The sequence below is a fragment of the Balaenoptera ricei genome, chromosome 9 (genome assembly GCF_028023285.1).
Source record: "Balaenoptera ricei isolate mBalRic1 chromosome 9, mBalRic1.hap2, whole genome shotgun sequence".
Classification (NCBI taxonomy): domain Eukaryota; kingdom Metazoa; phylum Chordata; class Mammalia; order Artiodactyla; family Balaenopteridae; genus Balaenoptera; species Balaenoptera ricei.
This window is the reverse complement of record NC_082647.1, coordinates 43,453,545-43,479,842: the sequence shown is the minus strand read 5'-3', so window position 1 is coordinate 43,479,842 and position 26,298 is coordinate 43,453,545. Positions and strand designations below refer to the sequence as shown.

Sequence of the window (26,298 nt, the reverse complement as noted above, 5' to 3'; positions counted from 1 at the left end):
GAAGCAAGTCACAGGTCCAGCCACACTCAAGGGGAGAGGATGACACAGTGATGTGAACACTCGAGGCGGGAATCACGGAGGCACATGAAAGCCTGTCTAAAATCAAGGTCATATAACCAGCAAGTAGTGGAGCTAGTCACAAATCTAAATCTTTCTGACCCTAAACCCTGTGTTTGGATTCCAACCTCAGCTATACCTCTGACCACATGAGTTATCCTGGAGAAATCAGTTAACTTCACCAGGTCCAAGCCTCCTGGCTTAAAAAAAAAGAAGTAGCTGCCATCTACCGTGATTCTACAGAGGTGGGCAGACCGTGGTTGAGAGACCTCTGACTCCACACCTCACATTCAGGGAACTGGGAGCGGTCTTCACAGTATGGACCCACCAGACATTTTAATAGTATCTTTGGTCCTTTCCACAGTGTCGTCTATGCCATTGTGATCAGAACTATTTGGGTCAAAAGTAAAGCCCATGAGACAGTGATTTCCAGCTGCTCAGGTAAGTCTCTCATCTGCATTACCCAACTCTTAGCTAATTTTGCTTCTGTACCGGTTTTCCTCTAGCAAATATGAGCTTGGGTTTTCTGGTTGTAACAAGCTTGCTCTGTCATATCAGGGCCCAGCTGGCAGGTCAGACCCCCAAAGGCTGTACCGGGCAGGCTCTGCTTTCTCCACGTGGCTTCCCTAAAAAGTGAGGAAGGAGGACTTTGGGCCTGGCCAAGTAGTGCCAGCAGAGTCCTTCGAAGCAGCCTTTGAGCCAGGACCTGAGGGTCACCCTAGTCTGGTAGGTCTGGGAGAGAGGGCCCCTGGAGGACTCTGGGATGAAAAGAGAGGACAGTGCAGGGAGGAAGCTGCACATTCAGCAAAACATGAGGACAAACATTTCTACTTGGCTTACATTCACAAGAAAACTGCCATCTATCCACAGAACAGTCCTGGACCCTAGGACAGTCAAGGCATGGTTCATGCCGTCCCCACTGTCCCAGCACACCACCGCACAGCAGAATGAGCCTGAGGCTGCCAGCTACAACCCTTCCCCAAATCCCGCTTCAGCAAACCTTAATGCCAGGCACCACCTACACAATCGGTGCTGAGACTTGGAACCCTACCCTGCTTCCCAGGCAGACATTGCTGGGCCTCTGAGGACAACCTGGAGAGAACACAGCAAACCAACGTGCCCGAAAGAAAAGAGAAAGTGTTCCTGGGTGTCTAGTTACTTTAATGCGACTAGTTCTGAAGGAGGGGACCAGCTCTGCGCCCATGGAGCTTCCACACCTCCTCCCATTCCATGAACACACACATTGAAACACCCAGTCTCACATACACACACACACACACTTACACGCCCATATGCACACACATATACATACTCACCCACATAGGCTCACACAAGGGCAGCAAGGTATAACACCGATCCCTGGAGTAAGAAGAGTTCGTTTCCGTTCCAGATGTGCCACTAAGAGCTGTGCCACCTTGCAAAGTCATTTAACCTCTCTGGACTCCAAGGGGTTAAAATGAGGGGACAGATTAGATTCTCTCTAAGTCTTCCTCTTTTCAGACTTTCAGCTGTTACCTTTACTGGACCAAGACAGAGCTTGTTTTCCTCCACATCGAAGCTACTTCTTTTAGTGTAACTGAGAGAAAGTTAAGAGGATTCATTATTGGGCACTAATAATCTGTATCCCTTTCCCTAGGAGAATTAGTAGAGATGTATAAGTCTTGGTGACTTCATCTGAATTCAGTTCAATTCTGCTGTGTCCCAACACGTGCCAGGAGTGGTCCAAAGGACCAAGAATGCTAAGGAGTACATAGCATGGATCTTGACTATAGGAAGCCTAGTCTCGTGCACTGGGTCCCAGCCCTAGCTGCACAAGAGTGTTTCCCAGGGAGCTTTTCAAATGCACCAGTACCCATAAACTGCTGCCTAAGAGATTCTGATTTACTTCATCTGGGGTGGGGTCTGGGCATCATTACTTTGGAAAAGCTCTTCGGATGATCTTAATGTGGACCCATGTTTGACAGCCTCTGGTCTAGTAGGAGACACTGTCACAGGCAGCTGACTTCCACTCTGAGTGACGAGTATAACCCAGAGGTGTTCACAGGCTGCTGGGAAATTTTCCACCCATGAAGAATCTATCATTTGCTTGTGGCTCAGCACAGATCCTTGTGCCTCCCTCATGGTGGTCTAGTCTTTGCACTCTGGTTCTTCTAGAAGAACAAGAGTAATCAGAGAGGATACATTCATTTTATTCTTTGTGGGTGGCTGGCGATGGTCAAAGATCAGAATATTTGTCTGAAAAAAAAAGATGGATGAAGGCATCCTTCCTATATCAGATATCAAAGAAATACACCAAATAGTTGTTGAGGGGGAATAGAACAGGACAGAAACTCTAAAGGAAACCTAAGGTATTTAGGGTATGATGAAGTAGTTCAGACTGATGGGAAAATAGAGATTGTTTGAAAATTAGTGTTGTTGAGAAAACTAACCAACTATTTGGAAATAGATGGATAGGTAAATAAGTAAAAAAATAAATACACATGATTGCTACCTTATATGCTATAAGGAAATAAACTACTGATTAAGGGAAAGAAAAGAAAATATACGAATTATTGTTTATAATCAGGAAAAATTGAAAAAGGTATGAACATCCTACAATGAGGGATTAAGTACATTAATTATACAGCCATACAATGAAATACTACAGCTCTAAAAATTATTGTATAGTATACTTATTGCCTTAGAAAGATGGTTACGATGTATTAGACTAAGAAGGAGAAAGCTGTATGGTGTTGCCTTTATAAATGTGTGAATATATAATATACAATAGAATATATAAGTGCATGTACAGAGAGATGATAGCTGGATGCATAGATAGACAGAAAATGTCAGGGAGGACAAATACTAAATGTTATAGTGATTATGTCTGAGTGGTAGAATCTTAGTTGATTTTTATTTTCTTCTTTTTTTTTTTTGTGCTTGGACACTGAGAGGTCTAACGCTGAGACTGTATACATATATTCATTTCGTAAAAATTATCTTCTATCTTTTACAAATGGAAATCATATTAATTTTTAAATTATACATATCTGTATAGATATATAGATATATCATTGCATTGCCTGGGGAGCTTTTCAAGTGAGTTGTCACTTAACAGAGTGCATGACCCTAGTGTGATGGTGAACAGATCAAATGTAGTGGGACCAGAGGGCTTTGGAAGGTCCAGAGCTTTGGGTTGGAAGGATGCATAGAGAAAAGGAGGATGTTTTAGTACGCTCAGGCGCCACAGCAATATACCACAGTGAGTGGCTTAAACAACAAATTTATTTTATCCCAGTTCTAGAGACTCGAAACCCAAGATCAAGGTACCAGTCAGTTCTGTTGCTGGTAAGAGCTCTCTTCTTGGATTGCAGATGTCCGCTGCTGCCTTCTTGCTATCTCCTCACATGGCAGAGAGGAGAGAGACAGAGAAATCTTTCTAATGTCTCTTCTCATAAGGGCACTAATCCCATTATAGGGTTCCTGCTCTCGTGATCTCATCTAACTCTATCTTCCAAAGGCCCCATCTCCGAATACCATCACATTGGGGGTTAGGGCTTCAACCTATGAATTTTGTGGGGACACAAACATTCAGTCCATAACAGGAGAAGAGTCAGGAAAAAAAAAAAAGAGATGGTGGAAATAAACAAAGACCAACCAAATGAGAATAGACAAAGGCTATTTTTTCAAAGCTTGCTACAGCAAGGGACTCAGCCACCATCACTTGTCTCTTGGCAGAAATACAAAAGCAGGCAGTGGAGTGAGAAAGCCTCCAGTACGTCCTGATTGGTGGCTGTTGGCATGTGGCAGCTGTAAGTGCGCTGACTAGAAGCATGGCATCCTGTGTGATGGGTTACGGGTGTATATTTGGCTTTCTCAGGATGGCTTTAAGTAAAAAATAGGGGCAAATATTAAAGAAGCTGTCAGTCATTTATCAAGTCTTGGCTATTTGGGGTAGACTGTTACAGGTATTCTTATTTGGCTTATGGACTGCGAGATAGAGACAGTGGTCTGACTTCCTCCAAGTCTGAGTTGCACATAGCAGGTTGGCTTCCTGGTCTGCTTACTGTAGATAATGGGTTGGTTTCCTGGGCTGGTTGCTGCAGAGTGTGGGTCAGAGTTCCATCTTAAATATGATCTGGCCACCATCCATTTGTTTGTTCCGTCTGTCAACACACACTGACAAGACAGAGGGACAGACAGAGCACTTACTGTCAGCCACTTCTGGGTCCTTTCCATACTTTACCTCCCTGAATCCTTACAGAACCCTGAAAGGTGATATTATCGTCTATCTTTTGCACATGGAAGACAGGCTCGAGGGTAAAGCAATTTGCTTGTTTTCATAGGTAGCGCATGACACAGCAGGATTCAAATGCACATATGATTGGCTAGAAAGCCTATGTTTTCTCCTCTACATCAAGCTCCCTCTCAGAAAGAAGGACAGACAGAAAGGAAGGTGGTGAATGACTGAAAAAAGAGCTCAAGCTAAAAAAAACCAAACAAACCATTTTTTTAATTAAAAAACCCAAACAGGATTGTTGGCATGGCTGTCTTTCACCAGTCTCCCTGCTGTGCTTGGCCTTCAGAGCACTATTCCAGAGTCATCTCCCGAAGTGTTTTGTTTTGATATATTTAAAAATCTAAAAGGTGACCTAATTTTGTTTAAGTAGGCTGAGGTCTTCCTGTACTTTCAGATTTAAATCAGATTGCTTTAAACCCTTGTCCTGTGGTTTCTGCCAGTTCCAGGAGACTGCTATGTCCTCTCTCCCTGTCCCTCTGGGTTCTTACCCCACTGTCTCACCTCCAACAGCTCTTCTGTCCCCTCTGCTCCTGGTCCAATGAACCATGGAATTCACCTTATTTTCCTTAGGTTTGAGGTGATGACAAGTTTCCACATTCTGTCAGCTACCCCACCACCCGGGGTGTCTCCCACCCCTTTTTTCTCAGCAGGCCTCTCACCACTGTGGTTGGGCCCCTGTCTCTCCCCAGAGTGCCCCATATCTCGCTGCTACTCGATTTTCCAGTCCCTGCACTCTTGGGTTTCCCCCATCCTCTAGTCCCTGAGATATTACAAAGCCACACAGAGATCCATTTTTCCACTGATACACAGTATGCCATTACTCCTCCCCAAAGGTGGAAGTGGCTACAGTCAGTTTTTATTCTTTAATACAAGTTTATATGTCCATCACACCTATTTTTTAGTTGTCTATATCTTTATATCACCATCACTGACCCCTTTCTGGAATGAGGAGCAGGCAGATGGTGGTTTCAAAAGCCTGTATACTCTCTATATCTTATTCATAAGCAGAACCCACTTGGTTTTCTATCTGTCATTACAGCCAAGTAGCTCTGGAGTTGGCTGGTAAGTAGGATCTCCAGTGGTGTTAGTACCTCAGGATTACTGCTCATCAATGAGGGGACATAAGCAATGATTAGTGTGAACAGAAGCTCACTTTGTAAACACGGGCTGCAAAATTCAAGTTTAAGAATCACTCTTCTTTCTGGCAAGTATGTCTATTTCTCCCCCTCAAAGGCTGACAGAAAGGAAAAGAAAGAACTATTTAATAAATGATCTACAGACTTTCCCAAAAACAAGTGCGTGGAAGGCGAGAGGTAGAGAATATGAGGTTTCCAATTCCGTAGGTTATCTTTCATAAATGAGCTTGCTCTTGATGCCCAGGGGTGTTTACTCCTATAAAACAGAACATTTATCGCATGGGGGCAGGAGATGGGGGAGGTGCACCCATGAAATAGATGAAGTATAACATATCTGATATAACTGAGTCTGTCCAAAGTATAGGTATATCCAAAGTACATGTTTCCAATTAAATGGGGCAGAACGAGGTGAAGAAAAATCTTCGGATTAGGAACTGGGTTAGAGTCCTGTTCACCTCTAACTAAATGAACTTGAAATAAGCCCATTAAGTACCTTTCTTCATCAGTACATGAGAGTATAATGGCTTCTCTGCAAACAACACCTTCAGCAAAAGACATAAAGAACTTTATGAAAAATATATACAGGGTTTCCCTGGTGGCGCAGTGGTTGAGAATCTGCCTGCCAATGCAGGGGACACGGGTTCGAGCCCTGGTCTGGGAAGATCCCACATGCCGCGGAGCAACTAGGCCCGTGAGCCACAATTACTGAGCCTGCGCGTCTGGAGCCTGTGCTCTGCAACAAGAGAGGCCCGCGCATGGCGATGAAGAGTGGCCCCCACTTGCCGCAACTAGAGAAAGCCCTCGCACAGAAATGAAGACCCAACACAGCCATAAATAAATAAATAAATAAATAAATAAATAAATAAACCCAAAGTTAAAAAAAAATATATATATATACATATATAAATAAATGACACTTATAGCATGTTCGTGGATAGTAAGATTCAGTACCATAAAGATGTCAATTCTCCTCAAATGATCTACAGATTAATGCAGTTCCAATCAAAATTGAAATGGGACATTTTATTGAGCTTGACAAGCCAATTTAAAAACATACGTGGAAATTTCAAGAGCCAATAAAAAGCCATGAAGACAGTTCTGGAGAAGTAGAACAAGGTAGTAGAGGTTTACTGTACGAAATACTGATTTATCATAAAGTTAGAATGATTAATAGAGTGTGGTATTGACACAATTCAATAGAAAAATGGAAAATAAAACAGACCCCAAATAGAACTACATATGAATGAGAACTTGATACATGTCAGAAGATCATAGGGAAAGAAATGAAATTGGAACTTCACCTCAATTCTTAGGCAAAATTACATTCCAGGAAATTATAGACTTAAATGTGAAATGTAAGACTTTTAAAAATTTTTAAAGAAAATGTAGGGTGTTATTTTTATGACATTAGAATAAAGGAATTCTTAAACGAGATACAAGATACAAGGTACATTAAACCAAAAAACTGATGGATAAATTTGACTCTATTTATATTTAAAAGTCAAACCAAAAAGTGGGAGAAGCTATTTGCAACACGTAATCTGGGAAAATGTATGAAGAATGTATGAAGAACTCCTAAAAATCAATCAAATGTATTTTTTAAAAAGATAAATAGAAGAAAAATGAGCAAGGCACAAACAGACATTTCACAGGAGGGAAAAGAGAAATAGCCAAAAATAAGATTCTCAACCTCATTGATAAATCAGGAAAGTGCCCATTTAAACTTCAATTAGATACAATTTTCCACTCACAGGACTGGTAAAAATTTTGAAGTCTGTTATTTCTAAGTATTGACAAAAATATAAACCTCATGGTTCATCTGGCAATATCATTCCTAAAAAACTTAGTAGACTTCTGATTTATTTGCTTCCAGTCAGTTTCACATGCCAGCAATCATATTCAAAAAGTCTTTCTGAAAATAATTCTCAGGCCTGACTTGTTTCTTTGCTTCCTCATCCAATCCCTTTCCCCTAACTGAATAGAAGCTAGCTTGAGGCCACCTAAAACCATAGGTGGGAGGCCACATCCTTAGTCTGATCTTCCCCTCATTGCTGGTTTAAACCCCTCACTGTAATAACTGAATTTGGGTTCAGGCTTCATCGGCACAAGACCTGCACACTCAGAAGGTATACACATTCGCATTTTCATTTTGTACCCGGCCACGCAAAGTATATAGCTGGTGCTACGAGGGGCTAGGAGCAACTGACCCTTGCAACTCTACAAGATTCCAACTTTTAGAACATTCTTTTAACTTCCTTTCATTTTTGTTCATAAACCAACCAACTCTTGTCTGAGTTCATCTCTTTTTTTAATACTTGCTAAACACAGCTGGTGGCAATCAACACACACTATTAACATTCTGTCTATCAACTGTGGTAGTTAATTTTCTGTGTCAACTTGATTGCCCTAGACAGATAGCTGGCAAAACATTATTTCTAGGTGTGTCTGGAGTGCATTCCTGGAAGCAGTTGAATCTGTAGACTAAGTAAAGAAGATCGTCCTTACCAATGCCAGTGAGAATCATCCAATCCACTGAAGGCTTGAATAGAATAAAGAGGCAAAGGAAGTGTAAATTTGCTCGAGCTGGGACATCCATCTTGTCGTGCTCTCGCGCATCAGCATTTCTGGTTCTTGGGACTTCAGACTAGGATTTAGAGATTTATACCATTGGTTGCCTGTTTCTCCAGCATTTGGACTTAGACTTATACCATCATCTCCCCTGGTAGTTCTCCCATGAAAATGCCTTTGGATTTGGGCTGAATTATACCACCAGCTTTCCTGGTTCTCCAGCTTGCAGACAGCAGATTATGGGACTTCTCAGCCTCCATAACTGCATGAGTCAATTTCTATTACAAATTTCCACATATATATATCCTATTGGTTCTGTTTCTCTGGAGAGTCCTAACTCCACACCACCCTTGTACCCTCCCCGGGGGTCCAGTCTCAGTAGGCACACAATCTGCCTTCCCAAGCATCATATATAACGGTTCTATCCAATGCATCTCTAGTGTCCCAGCTTTCCCTATCAGTTTCCTTATTACCTGCTGCCTGCTCACTAGGCCAATGCCACATGTTTTAGGTTTGTGTTATGACAGCGCTGCATATGAAGCACCAACCTCTGCTTTAGTTAAGGAAACTCTAGAAGCTATACCAGAGAAACCCCCAAATACAGCAGCCTTAAAATAGAAGTTTGTTTCTTGTTCAGTTAAAGTCCAATTAACAGTAAAGGTCAAAGGGATGGATACACAGTCATTCAGAAACTCAAGCAGATGGAGATTCTGCCACTCTTAACAGACGGCTGCTAAGGTATTGCTTAGCATCAGCATCCAGCAGTCTGGGGAGGGGGGAAGAGAGAGTGAAGGATTACTCAGGGGGTTTATCTGAGCCAGGCCTGGGAATGGTACATATGGATTCTTCCCATGTTCCTAGACGCAGAACTTAGTCACATGACTACCTCCCTGCTGAAAGGGAGACTGGGAAATGTAGTCTCTCTGTGTGCCCTGGGGGCAAAGAAAGGATTTGGTGGATAGCTAACCTGTCTCTGCCACAATTATTTTAGGTCTGTCAGGGTTCCTGGTTCTGCCTGAGCTGAGGAGCTGAGGAACAGAAAAGGCTGTGAGTTAGGTAAGTTAGGTCATACCTCCTCATATCTAGCTATGACCTCCTATAAAAAACAAAAGGAAGTGGCCAAAGTCCTGCAGCTAAGCAGATGAGACATAACATGCTAAAAATAGTTAATATTCAGGTTATATTCGTAGATAAAGAGGTCATCAATGATCAGAAATTGAAAGTGAATTTTAAGTTTAAAAATTTTAGAAATCAGGCAATCAGGCATAACTGTTAAAATGTTTAATTTTTTAAATAAACCTGAAGTACATAAAGTTCCCAACATATGAAAAAAAAATATTTAAAAATATTAACCAGGTAGTCTTCCTTGTTAACAAACAAATCACCTGGACTCATTGTAGGTCCACTGATGGCCCCTCCACCCACCAGGAATAAATTCTGCTTCACTTAAAATCTCTAGATACCAACTGCTCCCCCTTCATGGGCTCAGTGCACAAGAAAAATAGGTTCCCAGTGACTCTGCAAGGGGCATGAAGCATGGGGAAGGTAAGGAGCAGGAACTGGCCACTTGGAGACTAAACCTTCAGCGTGGGCCGCCACTAGGGTTGCATCCTTGAACTAAGACAGCCTAAGGCAGCATGCTGCTTCCAGTCCTGAATCTAATCAACCCACCGCCTCTAGGCTGCCCCCTATTAATGCACAGTGACAGCTGAATTTCACTGCTTTTCTGGCCTCAGCTCAGCCCCAAGGTCTGAGTAGAAATAATCCTTTTATCTCCCAATAAAGGAGAATACTGGGATTTTGTAGCTCAGCTCACTGTGAAGAGCCATCTTTAGGAGCTGGAGGCTTTGCATTTCCTAGAGTGGTTGGATTAAATATGCTTTTCACTGATTTCATTGGGAGATCGAAGGGCAGGAGTTGATTATATTGTCACCCATTTGCTCTGTGGAAAGTACTGCAAGTTTCCATTTTAAGCAGATTTCAGAGCACAAATGTCATTCTCGAGAAGTTTTCTGAAAAACCAACTAAGTCTTCAGAGCCATACTGTTTAGGAGCCAGCTGTTAGTCCAGCAAATGGAGATACTTTGAAAAGATACAATTTTTTAAAAATAAATTTATTAATTTTATTTATTTATTTATTTTTGGCTGCATTGGGTCTTTGTTGCTGCACGTGGGCTTTCTCTACTTGCGGCGAGCAGGGGCTACTCTTCATTGCGGTGCGTGGGCTTCTCATTGCGGTGGCTTCTCTTGTTGCAGAGCATGGGCTTTAGGCGCACGGGCTTCAGTAGTTGTGGCTCTCAGACTCTAGAGCGCAGGATCAGCAGTTGTAGTGCACAGGTTTAGTTGCTCTGCGGCATGTGGGATCTTCCCAGACCAGGGCTCGAACCTGTGTCCCCTGCATTGGCAGGCAGATTCTTAACCAATGCGCCACCAGGGAAACCCAAAAAGATACAATTTGATCTGCTGTCTTTTACTTGCCTCCCATGGCTATAATCCCACCCTGATAATTATTTGATGTATACAATTCCTATATACAGATAACACTGTATAATAGCCTATCTAAATGTATATGGTAATACCGTCTGTTCACTTCCATAAAGGCAGCTCATACCTCCTGAAATACCGTTAAAACCCATCATCTGAACTAATAAGGGAATTGACATTCTCAGTGTGGGGCTTGGCATCTTGAATACATTATTTTATTTTAATTATCAAAATAACTCTGTGAGTTTGGTGTTTTATGCTTCATTTTTGGAAGTGGGAAACTGAGGCTAGAAACAGTAGGCAATTTGCATAAGGTGACACCTTTAGTAAGTTGTGGAGCTGGAGGGTGTATTCAGGTTTGACCCTAAAGTCTGTATCCTTCCCAAGATATCACCTTGAAAATCAAGGCTTTTCAGCCTTGGCACTATCAGTGTTTTGAACTAGATAATTCTTTTTTGCGAGGGGCTGTTCTGTGTACTGAAGGATGTTTAGCAGCATCCTGGCCTCTGCCCACTAGATGCCAGTAGCACCCACACCCAAACATTTGTGACAATCAAAAATGTGTCCATGGGGCTTCCCTGGTGGCGCAGTGGTTGAGAATCTGCCTGCCAATGCAGGGGACACGGGTTCGAGCCCTGGTCTGGGAGGATCCCACATGCCGCGGAGCAACTAGGCCCGTGAGCCACAATTACTGAGCCTGCGCGTCTGGAGCCTGTGCTCCGCAACAAGAGAGGCCGTGACAGTGGGAGGCCCGCGCACTGAGATGAAGAGTGGCCCCCACTTGCCGCAACTGGAGAAAGCCCTCGCACAGAAATGAAGACCCAACACAGCCATAAATAAATAAATTAATTAATTAATTTAAAAAAAAAATGTGTCCAGACATTTCCAAATATAACCCAGGGGGCAATATTGCCCTCACTTGAGAACCACGGCTGTAAATGCTTCTGAAGCATTTGCTTCCTTACACCACTGAAGTTTTGTGGTGCTGTGAAATGCACAGAATGATTTGAAGGCCCTAATAGTGCCTAAGAGTGGCCTTCCAGGGGAGACATTAAGAAATAAAAATCAATTCTAATTAGCATTTCAGTTCATTGCACATAAAAAGCCCCTTATTCCTAGGATTCCTGCTAACCGTTTGTCCTCTCCAGTGAGTAAGTGTTCCCGCTGTGAAAACACTCAGAAGCTTCGATGGCTTGCAGCTGCCTCAGAAATTCAGCCCAAACTCCTCAGGGAGACATTTAAGGTCTTCCCACTTTGGCCTCAGTTCTTCTCCCCACTCTCAAATCCAGCGTCCTTTCAGGCTCCAGCCAAGCGAGATGACTCACCGAGGTCCAAACGCTTCCTACATTTTCTTGTTTCCGTGTCTTGGCTGAGGACGTTCCCTCTGCTTCACACGTCTTTCCCAATCCCACGCCCCTATCCCCAGCTCTGCCTTGGGAATCTCTGCCTCTGCCACACGGCCTCCTCTGCCTAACGGTAGGGGGATGGCTTCCTTCTTCGTTCATAGTCGGTTTTTTGGTTTTCCTCATTCTCATCTCACCCAGCCGTGTGCGGAGTGTGTGATCTTTCCTGCTGGATTGAAAGTTCCTAGAGAAGAGGAACTCTGTTTTAGCCTATCTTGTTCAGTCCTTATCTCTTAGCAGATGTGCTATGCTTGGTGGGTTGGACTGCGTTGGATTGCAGAGGGGGTAGAATAAATAGTGCAAAGGTAAATTTCACACCAGTTTCCATGAGGATTTAAATACGCTTCAAACGTGAAATCTGAACGATGTAGTGAGGACCAGCGAGCACAGTGGTTGGCCTCTAGGGTATAACCGCCCTGCTCCATATGACTTAGGCGCCCTGGGTGGGCCTCTGACCTGGGCCACCACTAGAGTTGTGCCCCTTGAGCCTTAATCAATGGCACCCAGCTGAGGGTGTGTGGGGCTAGCATTCAATCCATGACTCCCTCATTGAAGGTATGCCCTGGGGCAGGTCTGCATATATCCGGAGGGAGGGCACCTTTACACAATTTTCACAAAGGCACCATACGGGCTGGTGGAAGCCCTGACAGTAAAAACTCTCCCACATCAAGGCACCCTGTGTACAACATCTCCATCCCCAAATTTGTCATCTAACTACTCCTTCTACTAAGAACTATTGCACTGAATTCTGCCCATCCTAATCAATATTTGTTTTACCACTACTTCTTGACTAGAGAGAGGTTTATATTAACTCGTTCAACAAATATTTGTTAATCATTCACTAAGTTTAGAGGATGCAGAAACAACACAAAGTCTCTGTCTCCATTAAGCTTACATTCTAGTGGATTCTTATATTTAACCCACACACGTTTTACTATCAAACAACCCACATAGGCTTAAAGTTATAACCAGGCTCCTATTTGGGACAGCTTTCTATTATAGCCCTGGCTTGAGCTTTTGTTGAGAGTAGGGTTTCTGAGTTAAATGAGTACGCTAGTCTGGGGTAACAATTCTAGGCAAACCGCTTTGCCCTAGGTTGCTGAAGGGACAAGACGGGTGTCTCAGCATCGCCCCCTGTGGTCACATGGCTAATTCCAGCTTCAGTTGATTCAGGGCATCCAGCCAAGCCTCTTGAGAGAGTCTGGATGTCCCAATGCATTTGCATTTTATATTAAGCTGCAAACTGAGCAGTTTCCAGCATCCAGACCAGAGCCATCTTTAGGAAAATGTCCAAGGGGGGTCTTCCTGGGCATAGGTGAGGAAGATGGAAGTGGTCCCATGACAACTGTGGGTCTAACCTATGATGCTCCTATTGGCAGAAGCAGCATTTATTTTACCTTTCTCCTTTTGTGCCTGCAGATGGAAAGCGGTGCACCATTTCCAACCGAGGCCTCATCTCAAAGGCAAAAATCAAGGCCATCAAGTATAGCATTGTCATCATTCTTGGTAAGCAACGTCCCTCCTTTTGTTGCAGAACTGTGTGGACATTCCAAAAGCAAATTTGTACCTAGAACCTGGTAGGTAGAGAGCCCATACAATTAAAAAATTTGTCTACAGGCACTTCTACCTTTGTCTGATTAGATAAGAATATGTGGAGCTAATCAGTCCATCTATGCCTCCTTCAAGGGCTGACATTTGGTTTCTAATCACTCTCTTTATGAATATTGTTGTCCACCACAGCCCTGGGGTGGATAATGTGGAGAAAATCTAATTAGGACATAACTGGTTGAAGCTGATGCTCACCATCATCCAGTTGACCCAGTTGCTTTCCTGAAGGCATACTCTCCCCAGGGCTGAAGTCCATCAACCAGAGGAAGACAAAAGTGGCATTCCATTTCTTCTGGATATTTAATGTCAAGGTCACTATAAATCCTTCCCTAATGGATGCCTTATCTTCTCTCCACCCTACTGTCGTCTTCCCTTTCCTTTTCCTTTCTCCCTACTCTTAACACCCATAAAGTCACCTCATCTCAGGAAAAAAAAAAAAAAAAAGGTATTTCTAGAGTACCTAATCTATGTCAGATTGGTGTACATTCTTTGTTATTCTCAAACCTTCAAAATTTTCTCTACCTTCTACCCTCTCAGTTAATGATCCTGTTTCTTATTTCACTTAGAAAATACTCTACCAGAATAGAACTTCCTCATTCTCCTGCCTTCACATCCATGGACCTACCTGCATCTCTGTCTTTTCTCCTATTACTATGGATAAACTGTCTCTGCTTCTTTCTAAATCCAAAATGCTCACTTGAGCCCTGTATCCCATTCCTTCCTGCCAACTCAAGATTTGCTTCTCCAGTCATCTCCTCTCCCCCACAGATGTCCCCCTTGCCTGGATCATATGCACACAAGCATACTGTAATAGCTCCCTCGATAAACTCTCCCATAACCCTCTTTAACACTCTCTTTTCTAGCAGAACTCCACCACTTTTCACCTCTCATTCTCTGGAGTCTATTTCTCTTAGCTTTCTTTCCTATTACTCTAGTAAAGACATCCTTATCAAGGTCACCACAACCAACAAAATGCCAAATATCAATTCTCAATCTTTACCTTACTTGACTTCTAAGCAACATTTGATTCGTCCTTCTTTGGAATTCTTCCTTTGCTTGGAAATTATATCTATGATTTCTACTTGAAATCTCTGTGTGTAATTTCTAATAAGCTTATCATACTCGACATGAAAACCCAGAAGTCTCAGCATGCTCTCCTACCTCCTGCAAGATAACTCTTCCTCCTGTTGTCCCCAGTTCAGTAAATGACAGCATCTTTCACCCAGTGTCCACACCAAAAATCTAAGAATCATCTGTCTGTCATGATTCTATTTCTCTCCCACCTCACATATCTAGTCCATCAGTAAGGCCCAGAGGCTTTACCTACAAAAGAGATCTCGAATCCAACCATTTCTCAGCATCTATACAATTATTTCCTTGGTCTAAGCTCCCACCAACTTCTCCCTGGAACCTGCAACTGATCTTCTCTTATTCCTTCCCTGCAAAGCAGCCAATGTGATCTTTTTAAAAATGTAAATCAGACACTATCACTACACTGCATACCCACATATAGCTTCCCATTACATTGGAATAAAGTCCTACTTTTTCCCATGTCTTATATGACCTGTGTGATCTATCCCCCAGCCAAGTCTCCAGCCCCATTCCCCTGCTCTCCCCCTTTCCTATTCTATAACAGTCACACTGGTTTTCTTGCTATTTCTTCAAAATGTCAACTTGTTCATACCTTGCACTGTTTCCCCCACCTGAAATGTTCTGCCTTCAGATGGTGGCATGGCTTATCCCTCACATCATCTTGTTTTCCAACAATACCACCTCTTCAGAAAGACCTCCTTGATAAGTCTTAAATAGCTCTCCTGTAATCTTTACCCGACCTTATTTTTCTTCATATTTCTACTTCTACCTGACAGTATAGGATATATATTGATCTGCTTATTGTCTGTCTCCCCTGCTGGCATAAGAAATCCATGAGAGCAATGACTTTGCTTTTGTGTTCCTTACATTATTATCACCAAGGCCTTAGGGGTTACACGCACACTAGGTGCTTAATTAATATTAGTTGAATGAATGAATGAGGTTATGCAAGAAGGAAAGGGATTTGTACCATTTCCTTTTTATTTAGCTCAAATACTACCCCTCCCTACCCTTCTTGCAGCTCTTGGGAGCTCTGGGAGCATAGCTCTCATGTTAGCTCTTCTAGCGTATCAAATCACCAGAACCGTCCATCTCACCTTTCTAAAATGCAACTGCAAAATGCCAAATAGACCATAAAGAGTGTGACTCAGCGAGCAGAACATAGTCACAAAACAACACTGCAGGCAGACCTGGGAATAGAGCATATACCACCCACCAGGGCTCAAAATCCCTTCCCAGAAGCTTCTGAAGTAGATCAAAGATTATCTTGCCTTCCCAGATAATCAGAAGCACAGATACACATTCCCTGGATGTTGAGTTAGGAAACTTATCATGTGTTTCAGAGCCAATATAGCCTTTCGTAATCAGGGAGTATATTCCCAGGCACTGGGCTCCCTTTAGTCAGAGAGCAGCGATGCCCACAAGGAGGTCAGCCAGTGTCAACAGCCCAGTCAGACCAAAACGCTCCTTCCTATAACAAATATTTTGTAATGCCCCTTTACCACCCTGAAATGAAATGTATACATAAAACTATCTAGTTAACGTAATTCTTAAAGGATCAATATACAATAATATAAAGGAGGAATAGAAAGAAAATAATTTATAATAAAATAACACAGATTTCAATATAGAAATACTTGGGCACAGCCCAGTGAAGTAGTAATAGCTCCAAATGAAAACCAATGCAGGTGTGTTTTCATGGAGACGTGAAAAATAAAGCAGTATTGCTGCCAGTGACTTTATTTTCCCAGCAGGTGAGCAAATCCTGCTAAAGTTCCAAATTAAACAAAGTAATCTTTCCTCTATTTGCAAGGGAATTACACTTCTGGAAGACTCAGTATTTAATTAAAATATTGTGTTCATATAAAAAACAGAGTTAGGTTTCTAGATTGGGGTCATTATAAACAGGGTTCTCTGCTACATAACATTTGAAGGATGTATGGGACATGGGTGGGACTGCCCGCATCGTGCAGGAGGACCCGTATCCCTAGGAAAACCGGAACCCTCCCCTAACACACACAAATACATAAACATGCATTTAAAAAATTCCCCCAAATGGAAGCTTTGCCCCTCCATGCCCCTGAACCACTATTCTGGGCCAATGCCAGGCTTCACTACCTTAGCCCAGAATGTTTAGTGGTCTTTGTGTTTGAATTGCTCTGTTTTAATAGATTGCCAAGGTCTGGGGTAAAAAATGTGTCAGTCAAAGCGTTACGGAGGAAAGTTGGTTCCTGCAGCCAGATGGTAAAGGAAGCCTGACTTCTCTGCAGAAAAAATCCTATGTGTGAGAAAGGGGGAGAAAAAGGGTGGAGAGGATGTTGCAAGAAAGTAGGAGAGCACATGTTTGTGTCCAGTCAACCCCAAGAAGGTATATCTCTGTGGTAATAATCTGGGTTCTCCAGAGAAATAAAAGATAGATATATATGTAAAGAGATTATTATAAGCAATTGGCTCACATGATTGTGGAGCTGAGAAGTCCCCAGATCTATAGACCCAGGAGAGCTAAAGGTATAGTTTCAGTCTGAGTCAAAGTGAGAAGGCAAAAGAAGATCAAAGTCTTAGCTAGAAGACAGTCAAGCAGACAGAGTGACTCGCCTCTCACTCAGCCTTATTTATTTATTTATTTATTTAAATTTTTTCCCCTAACCAGTGTTAGGAAGATATTTTCTTTTTTAAAAAACTTTTCTTTATTTATTTTTGGCTGCTTTGGGTCTCCATTGCTGAGCACGGGCTTTCTCTAGTTGCAGCGAGCGGGGGCTACTCTTCATTGCGGTGTGCAGACTTCTAATTGCAGTGGCTTCTCTTGCTGTGGAGCATGGGCTCTAGGTGTGCGGGCTTCAGTAGTTGTGGCACGTGGGCTCAGTAGTTGTGTCTTGTGGGCTCTAGAGCACAGGCTCAGTAGTTGCAGCACGCAGGCTTAGTTGTCCGTGGCATGGGGGATCTTCCTGGACCAGGGCTCAAACTCATGTCCCCTGCATTGGCAGGTGGATTCTTAACCACTAGCCACCAGGAAAGTCCCACTCAGCCTTTTCATTGTATTCAAGACTTCAGTGGATAGAATAATGCCCACTCATAGTGGAGAAGACAATCTGCTTTTCTTAGTCTACAAATTCAAATGTTAATCTCATCCAGAAACAGTCTCACAGAAACAACCAGACATAACGTTTAACCAAATATCTGGGCACCCCATGACCCAGTCAAAGTGACACATAAAACTGGCCATCACACTCTGGATCTCCATTTCTCATCCCCTTCCTCTGAGGATTTGGATCCAAACAGAAATCAGACAGAGTCTTACCCACACCACCTGATTTGTAAGAGGTATAGGGTCGGTGTTTTCTGGAGTGGTTGACTTAGAAATGGAAAAGAAAATTGAGAATCTTGTGACTTAGCCAGGCTGTGTTTTGAAACATTAGGTACCATCCTTCCCCTCGTCTACCCCAAATCAGGAGTCACTATCTAGGCAAAGTGCTCCCTTTTCTGTCTTTTCCCATAGAGTCTCCAAAGGGCTTCGCTGGGTTTTCTTTCACACTGTGTAGAATGAGAGGCTAAGGCCGTGCTGAACAGTTCCCAGCCTTTCAGTAGTCCCTACAGTGGTCAAATTGGAGCCTCCCTTTACGAATAGAGAAGCTCCAGCAAATTTACTCAATTTTAGAAATGCATCTGTGGGATGTAATGTATGTATGTGTAGATATGTGTGTTTAAGTAAATATGACATTAATGTTAACACACACACAACTGTTCTAAATATTTCTGAGAGATTCCAGGTGCTAAGGAAGCTCCTAGTTGAAGCTGCAATCAGGGCCAACACAGAGGGCCCCCTGGGCTGTGGGCTGCTATGGTGCTAACGGCTCTTTTCTCCCCAGCCTTCATCTGCTGTTGGAGTCCGTACTTCCTCTTCGATATCTTGGACAATTTCAGCCTCCTTCCAAACACTAAGGAGCGTTTCTATGCCTCTGTGATCATTCAGAACCTGCCGGCCTTGAATAGCGCCATCAACCCCCTCATCTACTGTGTTTTCAGCAGCTCCATCTGCTTCCCTTGTGGGTAAGGGGCATTCCTGCCTGGGTCAGACATGGGGGTGCCCACTGCAGTCACCTCCAACCTGTGTCTTCCTCATGCCAGAGCTCTCTGGCAGATTATAGATGAGACACTGGAGGGTCAAAAATGTTCCGCTAGTATGACAAATTCATATCCAGCCTCATCCATGGCTCATGCTTTCTCCTATATCACATCACCTCCTATAGCAACCATCCTAATCAGGTCACATATAGAAGACCTTTTTATTTTTAGTTCAAAGCTTCTCTACATGAGTTGTCGCAATACAATGCCTTGGTGATAGCAGAACATGAAGCATTATTATCATTTTACAGATAAATTCAGGCTCACAAGGTTACATGACATTTGAGATTATATGAATAATTAGTTGCAGAGCTGAAATTAGATCCCTCCCACATCTACTCAGTCTGCTGTTTTTCAGCTGTTTTACTGCACAGCTACAGGGAGTAGGTGGAAAAATCCATAGGATATAGAATTGTAGAATGGTTTCAGGTTTGGGTTTGATGCCCTCCACTGGATCTCTCCTCCATCAACTGACAAAATCTTTCAAGTCCTTCTAGAATTATGGATGGTAGCATTTCTCAATGATCCTAAAATTCATTGATAAGTACTAGAATGGCTACCATCCCCTGCCCCGCTTTGCCTCTGGCCTCTCGCTCATTGCCGCACTCCCCTCCCCTCCCCTCCCCTTTCCTCTTGTCTCCGTGATAGAATCATAGAATGGTTTCAGGCTTGGGTTTGATGTTGTCATTGCTGATTCATAGCTACATGTGACCTAGGAAAAGTTATTTAACTTCCATAAACCTCTGTTTCCTCACCTGTAAAAAGGGGCTAAGAGCAGTGCCTACCTCTTGGCCAGTGATGTCTCTGTCCATTGGGCTCTGGTGCTGACCAGTAGGGAGGAGGGCTGTGAGTGGTGGGGAAGGAAGGTGAGGGGTATTACATATAAAGTGCTTAGCATAATGTCTGATTCTTAATACATTCTCCATAACTGTTAGCTCTTTTTTTTTTTTTTTTTTTTGAAATTTCATGTAATGTCTGAAACATTTATATTAACATATTTCCATACAAATAACCCAATGAAAGTTTAGTATTAGTTGTTTTGTTTGTTTTTTTATACTGCAGGTTCTTATTAGGCATCAGTTTTATACACATCAGTGTATACATGTCAATCCCATTCGCCCAATTCAGCACACCACCATCCCCACCCCACCGCAGTTTTCCCCCCTTGGTGTCCATATGTCCATTCTCTACATCTGTGTCTCAACTTCTGCCCTGCAAACTGGCTCATCTGTACCATTTTTCTAGGTTCCGCATACATGCATTAATATACGATATTTGTTTTTCTCTTTCTGACTTACTTCACTCTGTATGACAGTCTCTAGATCCATCCACGTCTCAACAAATGACTCAATTTCGTTCCTTTTTATGGCTGAGTAATATTCCATTGTATATATGTACCACATCTTCTTTATCCATTCGTCTGTTGATGGGCATTTAGGTTGCTTCCATGACCTGGCTATTGTAAATAGTGCTGCAATGAACATTCGGGTGCATGTGTCTTTTTGAATTACGGTTTTCTCTGGGTATATGCCCAGTAGTGGGATTGCTGGGTCATATGGTAATTCTATTTTTAGTTTTTTAAGGAACCTCCATATTGTTCTCCATAGTGGCTGTATCAATTTACATTCCCACCAACAGTGCAAGAGGGTTCCCTTTTCACCACACCCTCTCCAGCATTTGTTGTTTGTAGATTTTCTGATGATGCCCATTCTAACAGGAGTGAGGTGATACCTCATTGTAGTTTTGATTTGCATTTCTCTAATAATTAGTGATGTTGAGCATCTTTTCATGTGCTTCGTGGCCATCTGTATGTCTTCTTTGGAGAAATGTCTATTTAGGTCTTCTGCCCATTTTTGGATTGGGGTGTTTGTTTCTTTGATATTGAGCTGAATGAGCTGTTTATATATTTTGGAGATTAATCCTTTGTCCGTTGATTCATTTGCAAATATTTTCTCCCATTCTGAGGGTTGTCTTTTCGTCTTGTTTATGGTTTCCTTTGCTGTGCAAAAGCTTTGAAGTTTCATTAGGTCCCACTTGTTTATTTTTGTTTTTATTTCCATTACTCTAGGAGGTGGATCAAAAAAGATCTTGCTGTGATTTATGTCAAAGAGTGTTCTTCCTATGTTTTCCTCTAAGAGTTTTATAGTGTCCAGTCTTATATTTAGGTCTCTAATCCATTTTGAGTTTATTTTTGTGTATGGTGTTAGGGAGTATTCTAATTTCATTCTTTTACATGTAGCTGTCCAGTTTTCCCAGCACCACTTATTGAAGAGACTGTCTTTTCTCCATTGTATATCTTTGCCTCCTTTGTCATAGATTAGTTGACCATAGGTGCGTGGGTTAATGTCTGGGCTTTCTATCTTGTTCCATTGATCTATGTTTCTGTTTTTGTGCCAGTACCATATTGTCTTGATTACTGTAGCTTTGTAGTATAGTCTGAAGTCAGGGAGTCTGATTCCTCCAGCTCCATTTTTTTGCCTCAAGACTGCTTTGCCTATTCGGGGTCTTTTGTGTCTCCATACAAATTTTAAGATGATTTGTTCTAGCTCAGTAAAAAATGCCATTGGTAATTTGATAGGGATTGCATTGAATCTGTAGATTGCTTTGGGTAGTATACTCATTTTCACAATGTTGATTCTTCCAATCCAAGAACATGGTATATCTCTCCATCTGTTGGTATCATCTTTAATTTCTTTCATCAGTGTCTTATAGTTTTCTGCATACAGGTCTTTTGTCTCCCTAGGTAGGTTTATTCCTAGGTATTTTATTCTTTTTGTTGCAATGGTAAATGGGAGTGTTTCCATAATTTCTCTTTCAGATTTTTCATCATTAGTGTATAGGAATGCAAGAGATTTCTGTGCATTAATTTTGTATCCTGCAACTTTACCATATTCATTAATTAGCTCTAGCAGTTTTCTGGTGGCAGTTTTAGGATTCTCTATGTATAGTATCATGTCATCCGCAAACAGTGACAGTTTTACTTCTTCTTTTCCAATTTGGATTCCTTTTATTTCTTTTTCTTCTCTGATTGCCGTGGCTAGGACTTCCAGAACTATGTTGAATAATAGTGGTGAGAGTGGACATCCTTGTCTCGTTCCTGATCTTAGAGGAAATGCTTTCAGTTTTTCACCATTGAGAATGATGTTTGCTGTGGGTTTGTCATATATGGCCTTTATTATGTTGAGGTAGGTTCCCTCTATGCCCACTTTCTGGAGAGTTTTTATCAGAAATGGGTGTTGAATTTTGTCAAAAGCTTTTTCTGCATCTATTGAGATGATCATATGGTTTTTATTCTTCAATTTGTTAATATGGTGTATCACATTGATTGATTTGCGTATATTGAAGAATCCTTGCATCCCTGGGATAAATCCCACTTGATCGTGGTGTATGATCCTTTTAATGTGTTGTTGGATTCTGTTTGCTAGTATTTTGTTGAGGATTTTTGCATCTATATTCATCAGTGATATTGGTCTGTAATTTTCTTTTTTTGTAGTGTCTTTGTCTGGTTTTGGTATCAGGGTGATGGTGGCCTCATAGAATGAGTTTGGGAGTGTTCCTTCCTCTGCAATTTTTTGGAAGAGTTTGAGAAGGATGGGTGTTAGCTCTTCTCTAAATGTTTGATAGAATTCACCTGTGAAACCGTCTGGTCCTGGACTTTTGTTTGTTGGAAGATTTTTAATCACAGTTTCAATTTCATTACTTGTGATTGGTCTGTTCATATTTTCTATTTCTTCCTGGTTCAGTCTTGGAAGGTTATACCTTTCTAAGAATTTGTCCATTTCTTCCAGGTTGTCCATTTTATTGGCGTAAAGTTGCTTGTAGTAGTCTCTTAGGATGCTTTGTATTTCTGCAGTGTCTGTTGTAACTTCTCCTTTTTCATTTCTGATTTTATTGATTTGAGTCCTCTCCCTCTTTTTCTTGATGAGTCTGGCTAATGGCTTATCAATTTTGTTTATCTTCTCAAAGAACCAACTTTTAGTTTTATTGATCTTTGCTATTGTTTTCTTTGTTTCTATTTCATTTATTTCTGCTCTGATCTTTATGATTTCTTTCCTTCTGCTAACTTTGGGTTTTGTTTGTTCTTCTTTCTCTAGCTTCTTTAAGTGTAAGGTTAGATTGTTTACTTGAGCTTTTTCTTGTTTCTTTAGGTAGGCTTGTATAGCTATAAACTTCCCTCTTAGAACTGCTTTTGCTGCATCCCATAGGTTTTGGGTCGTCGTGTTTTCATTGTCATTTGTCTCTAGGTATTTTTTGATTTCCTCTTTGATTTCTTCAGTGATCTCTTGGTTATTTAGTAACGTATTGTTTAGCCTCCATGTGTTTGTCCTTTTTACGTTTTTTTCCCTGTAATTCATTTCTAATCTCATAGCGTTGTGGTCAGAAAAGATGCTTGATATGATTTCAATTTTCTTAAATTTACTGAGGCTGGATTTGTGACCCAAGATGTGATCTGTCTTGGAGAATGTTCCGTGTGCACTTGAGAAGAACGTGTAATCTGCTGTTTTTGGATGGAATGTCCGATATATATCAATTAAATCTATCTGGTCTATTGTGTCATTTAAAGCTTCTGTTTCCTTATTTATTTTCATTTTGGATGATCTGTCCATTGGTGTAAGTGAAGTGTTAAAGTCCCCCACTATTATTGTGTTACTGTCGATTTCCTCTTTTATAGCTGTTAGCAGTTGCCTTATGTATTGAGGTGCTCCTATGTTGGGTGCATATATATTTATAATTGTTATATCTTCTTCTTGGATTGATCCCTGGATCATTATGTAGTGTCCTTCCTTGTCTCTTGTAACATTCTTTATTTTAAAGTCTATTTTATCTGATATGAGTATAGCTACTCCAGCTTTCTTTTGATTTCCATTTGCATGGAATATCTTTTTCCATCCCCTCACTTTCAGTCTGTATGTGTCCCTAGGTCTAAAGTGGGTCTCTTGTAGACAGCATATATATGGGTCTTGTTTTTGTATCCATTCAGCCAGTCTATGTCTTTTGGTTGGGGCATTTAATCCATTCACGTTTAAGGTAATAATCGATATGTATGTTCCTATGACCATTTTCTTAATTGTTTTGGGTTTGTTTTTGTAGGTCCTTTTCTTCTCTTGTGTTTCCCACTTAGAGAAGTTCCTTTAGCATTTGTTGTAGAGCTGGTTTGGTGGTGCTGAATTCTCTTAGCTTTTGCTTGTCTGTAAAGCTTTTGATTTCTCCATCAAATCTAAATGAGATCCTTGCCGGGTAGAGTAATCTTGGTTGTAGGTTCTTCCCTTTCATCACTTTAAGTATATCATGCCACTCCCTTCTGGCTTGCAGAGTTTCTGCTGAGAAATCAGCTGTTAACCTTATGGGAGTTCCCTTGTATGTTATTTGTCGTTTTTCCCTTGCTGCTTTCAATAATTTTTCTTTGTCTTTAATTTTTGCCACTTTGATTACTATGTGTCTCGGCGTGTTTCTCCTTGGGTTTATCCTGTATGGGACTCTCTGCGCTTCCTGGACTTGGGTGGCTATTTCCTTTCCCATGTTAGGGAAGTTTTCGACTATAATCTCTTCAAATATTTTCTCTGTTCCTTTCTCTCTCTCTTCTCCTTCTGGGACCCCTATAATGCGAATGTTGTTGCGTTTAATGTTGTCCCAGAGGTCTCTTAGGCTGTCTTCATTTCTTTTCATTCTTTTTTCTTTAGTCTGTTCCGCAGCAGTGAATTCCATCATTCTGTCTTCCAGGTCACTTATCCGTTCTTCTGCCTCAGTTATTCTGCTATTGATTCCTTCTAGTGTAGTTTTCATTTCAGTTATTGTATTGGTCATCTCTGTTTGTTTGTTCTTTAATTCTTCTAGGTCTTTGTTAATCATTTCTTGCATCTTCTCAATCTTTGCCTCCATTCTTATTCCAGGGTCCTGGATCATCTTCACTATCATTATTCTGAATTCTTTTTCTGGAAGGTTGCCTATCTCCACTTCATTTAGTTGTTTTTCTGGGGTTTTATCTTGTTCCTTCATCTGGTACATAGCCCTCTGCCTTTTCATCTTCTCTATCTTTCTGTAACTGTGGTTTTTGGTCCACAGGCTGCAGGATTATAGTTTTTCTTGCTTCTGTTGTCTGCCCTCTGGTGGTTGAGGGTATCTAAGAGGCTTGATGGGAGGCTCTGGTGGTGGGTAGAGCTGACTGTTGCTGTGGCGGTCAGAGCTCAGTAAAACTTTAATCCACTTGACTGTTGATGGGTGGGGCTGGGTTCCCTCCCTGTTGCTGTGGCGGTCAGAGCTCAGTAAAACCTTAATCCACTTGACTGTTGATGGGTGGGGCTGGGTTCCCTCCCTGTTGGCTGTTTTGCCTGAGGCAACCCAACACTGGAGCCTACCCGTGCTCTTTGGTGGGGTTAATGGCAGACTCTGGGAGGGCTCACGCCAAGGAGAACTTCCCAGAACCTCTGCTGCCAGTGTCCTTATCCCCACGGTGAAACAGAGCCACCACTCGCCTCTGCAGGAGACCCCCCAACACCAGCAGGTAGGTCTGGTTCAGTCTCCCCCAGGCTCACTGCTCCTTCCCCTGGGTCCTGATGCACACATTACTTTGTGTGTGCCCTCCAAGAGTGGGATCTCTGTTTCCCCCAGTCCCGTCAAAGTCCTGCAATCCAATTCCCACTAGCCTTCAAAGTCTGATTCTCTAGGAATTCCTCCTCCCGTTGCCTGACCCCCAGGTTGGGAAGCCTGACGTGGGGCTCAGAACCTTTACTCCAGTGGGTGGACTTCTGTGGTATAAGTGTTCGCCAGTCTGTGAGTCACCCACCTAGCAGTTATGGGGTTTGATTTTACTCTGATTGCGCCCCTCCTACCGTCTCACTGTGGCTTCTCCTCTGTCCTTGGACGTGGGGTATCCTCCTTGGTGAAGTCCAGGGTCTTCCTGTCAATGATTGTCCAGCAGCCAGTTGTGATTCTGGTGCTCTCGCAAGAGGGAGTGACAGCACGTCCTTCTACTCCGCCATCTTGGTTAATCTCCAACTGTTAGCTCTTAACATCCCTACTTCCCTTTTCATCAGGTCAAATTATTTTTCCTCTCTGCTCTGTTCTTTCTCTAGGGAGCAAAGATCACGAGATTCCAGAATGACATGTCGGGAGAGAACTGAGAGGCATGAGATGCAGATTCTGTCCAAGCCAGAATTCATGTAGACCCTGAGGCAGTGGTATTGCTAGGCTGAGCCCCATCAGCTCTCCTGGGTCCCCATCAGCACCCTGGGCATGTGCACGAAGCCTGAGCCAACTGCTCCACCCTGCACTTTTCATCACTTGGGGGATGCACAAGGAAAACATCCTAATGAGTGTGTGTCACCTGCATTGGCAAGTTTTAGCCAATATGAAGTCACATACTATTCACACCAGCCAGGAAAGATGCCCCTTCTTTCCCCACCACTCCCAGCTGTCCGTCCCACTGGTCAGCACCAGAATCAATGGACAGAGACTTCACTGGCCCAGGGCCTAGGCTTGGACAAGCAGAGGGAACTAAAGAAGCATGGTACATGTGTCTTATAATTACAGTTTAAGAAGTAAATAAAAG

At 42.3% G+C, this 26,298-nt stretch overlaps 1 protein-coding gene across 2 annotated transcripts in view; it reads left to right on the top strand.

Moving 5' to 3' along the window:
* Positions 1-25,913, top strand: part of NPSR1 (neuropeptide S receptor 1) — a 154,573-nt gene extending 128,660 nt beyond the window's left edge. For both annotated transcript variants that reach the window (XM_059932709.1, XM_059932708.1), the window contains 4 exons: positions 422-498; positions 13,347-13,433; positions 18,494-18,674; positions 25,823-25,913. In XM_059932709.1, coding sequence (XP_059788692.1) covers positions 422-498; positions 13,347-13,433; positions 18,494-18,674; positions 25,823-25,913 — 436 coding nt within the window. The remainder of the gene's footprint in view (positions 1-421; positions 499-13,346; positions 13,434-18,493; positions 18,675-25,822) is intronic.
* Positions 25,914-26,298: the final 385 nt, after the last annotated feature.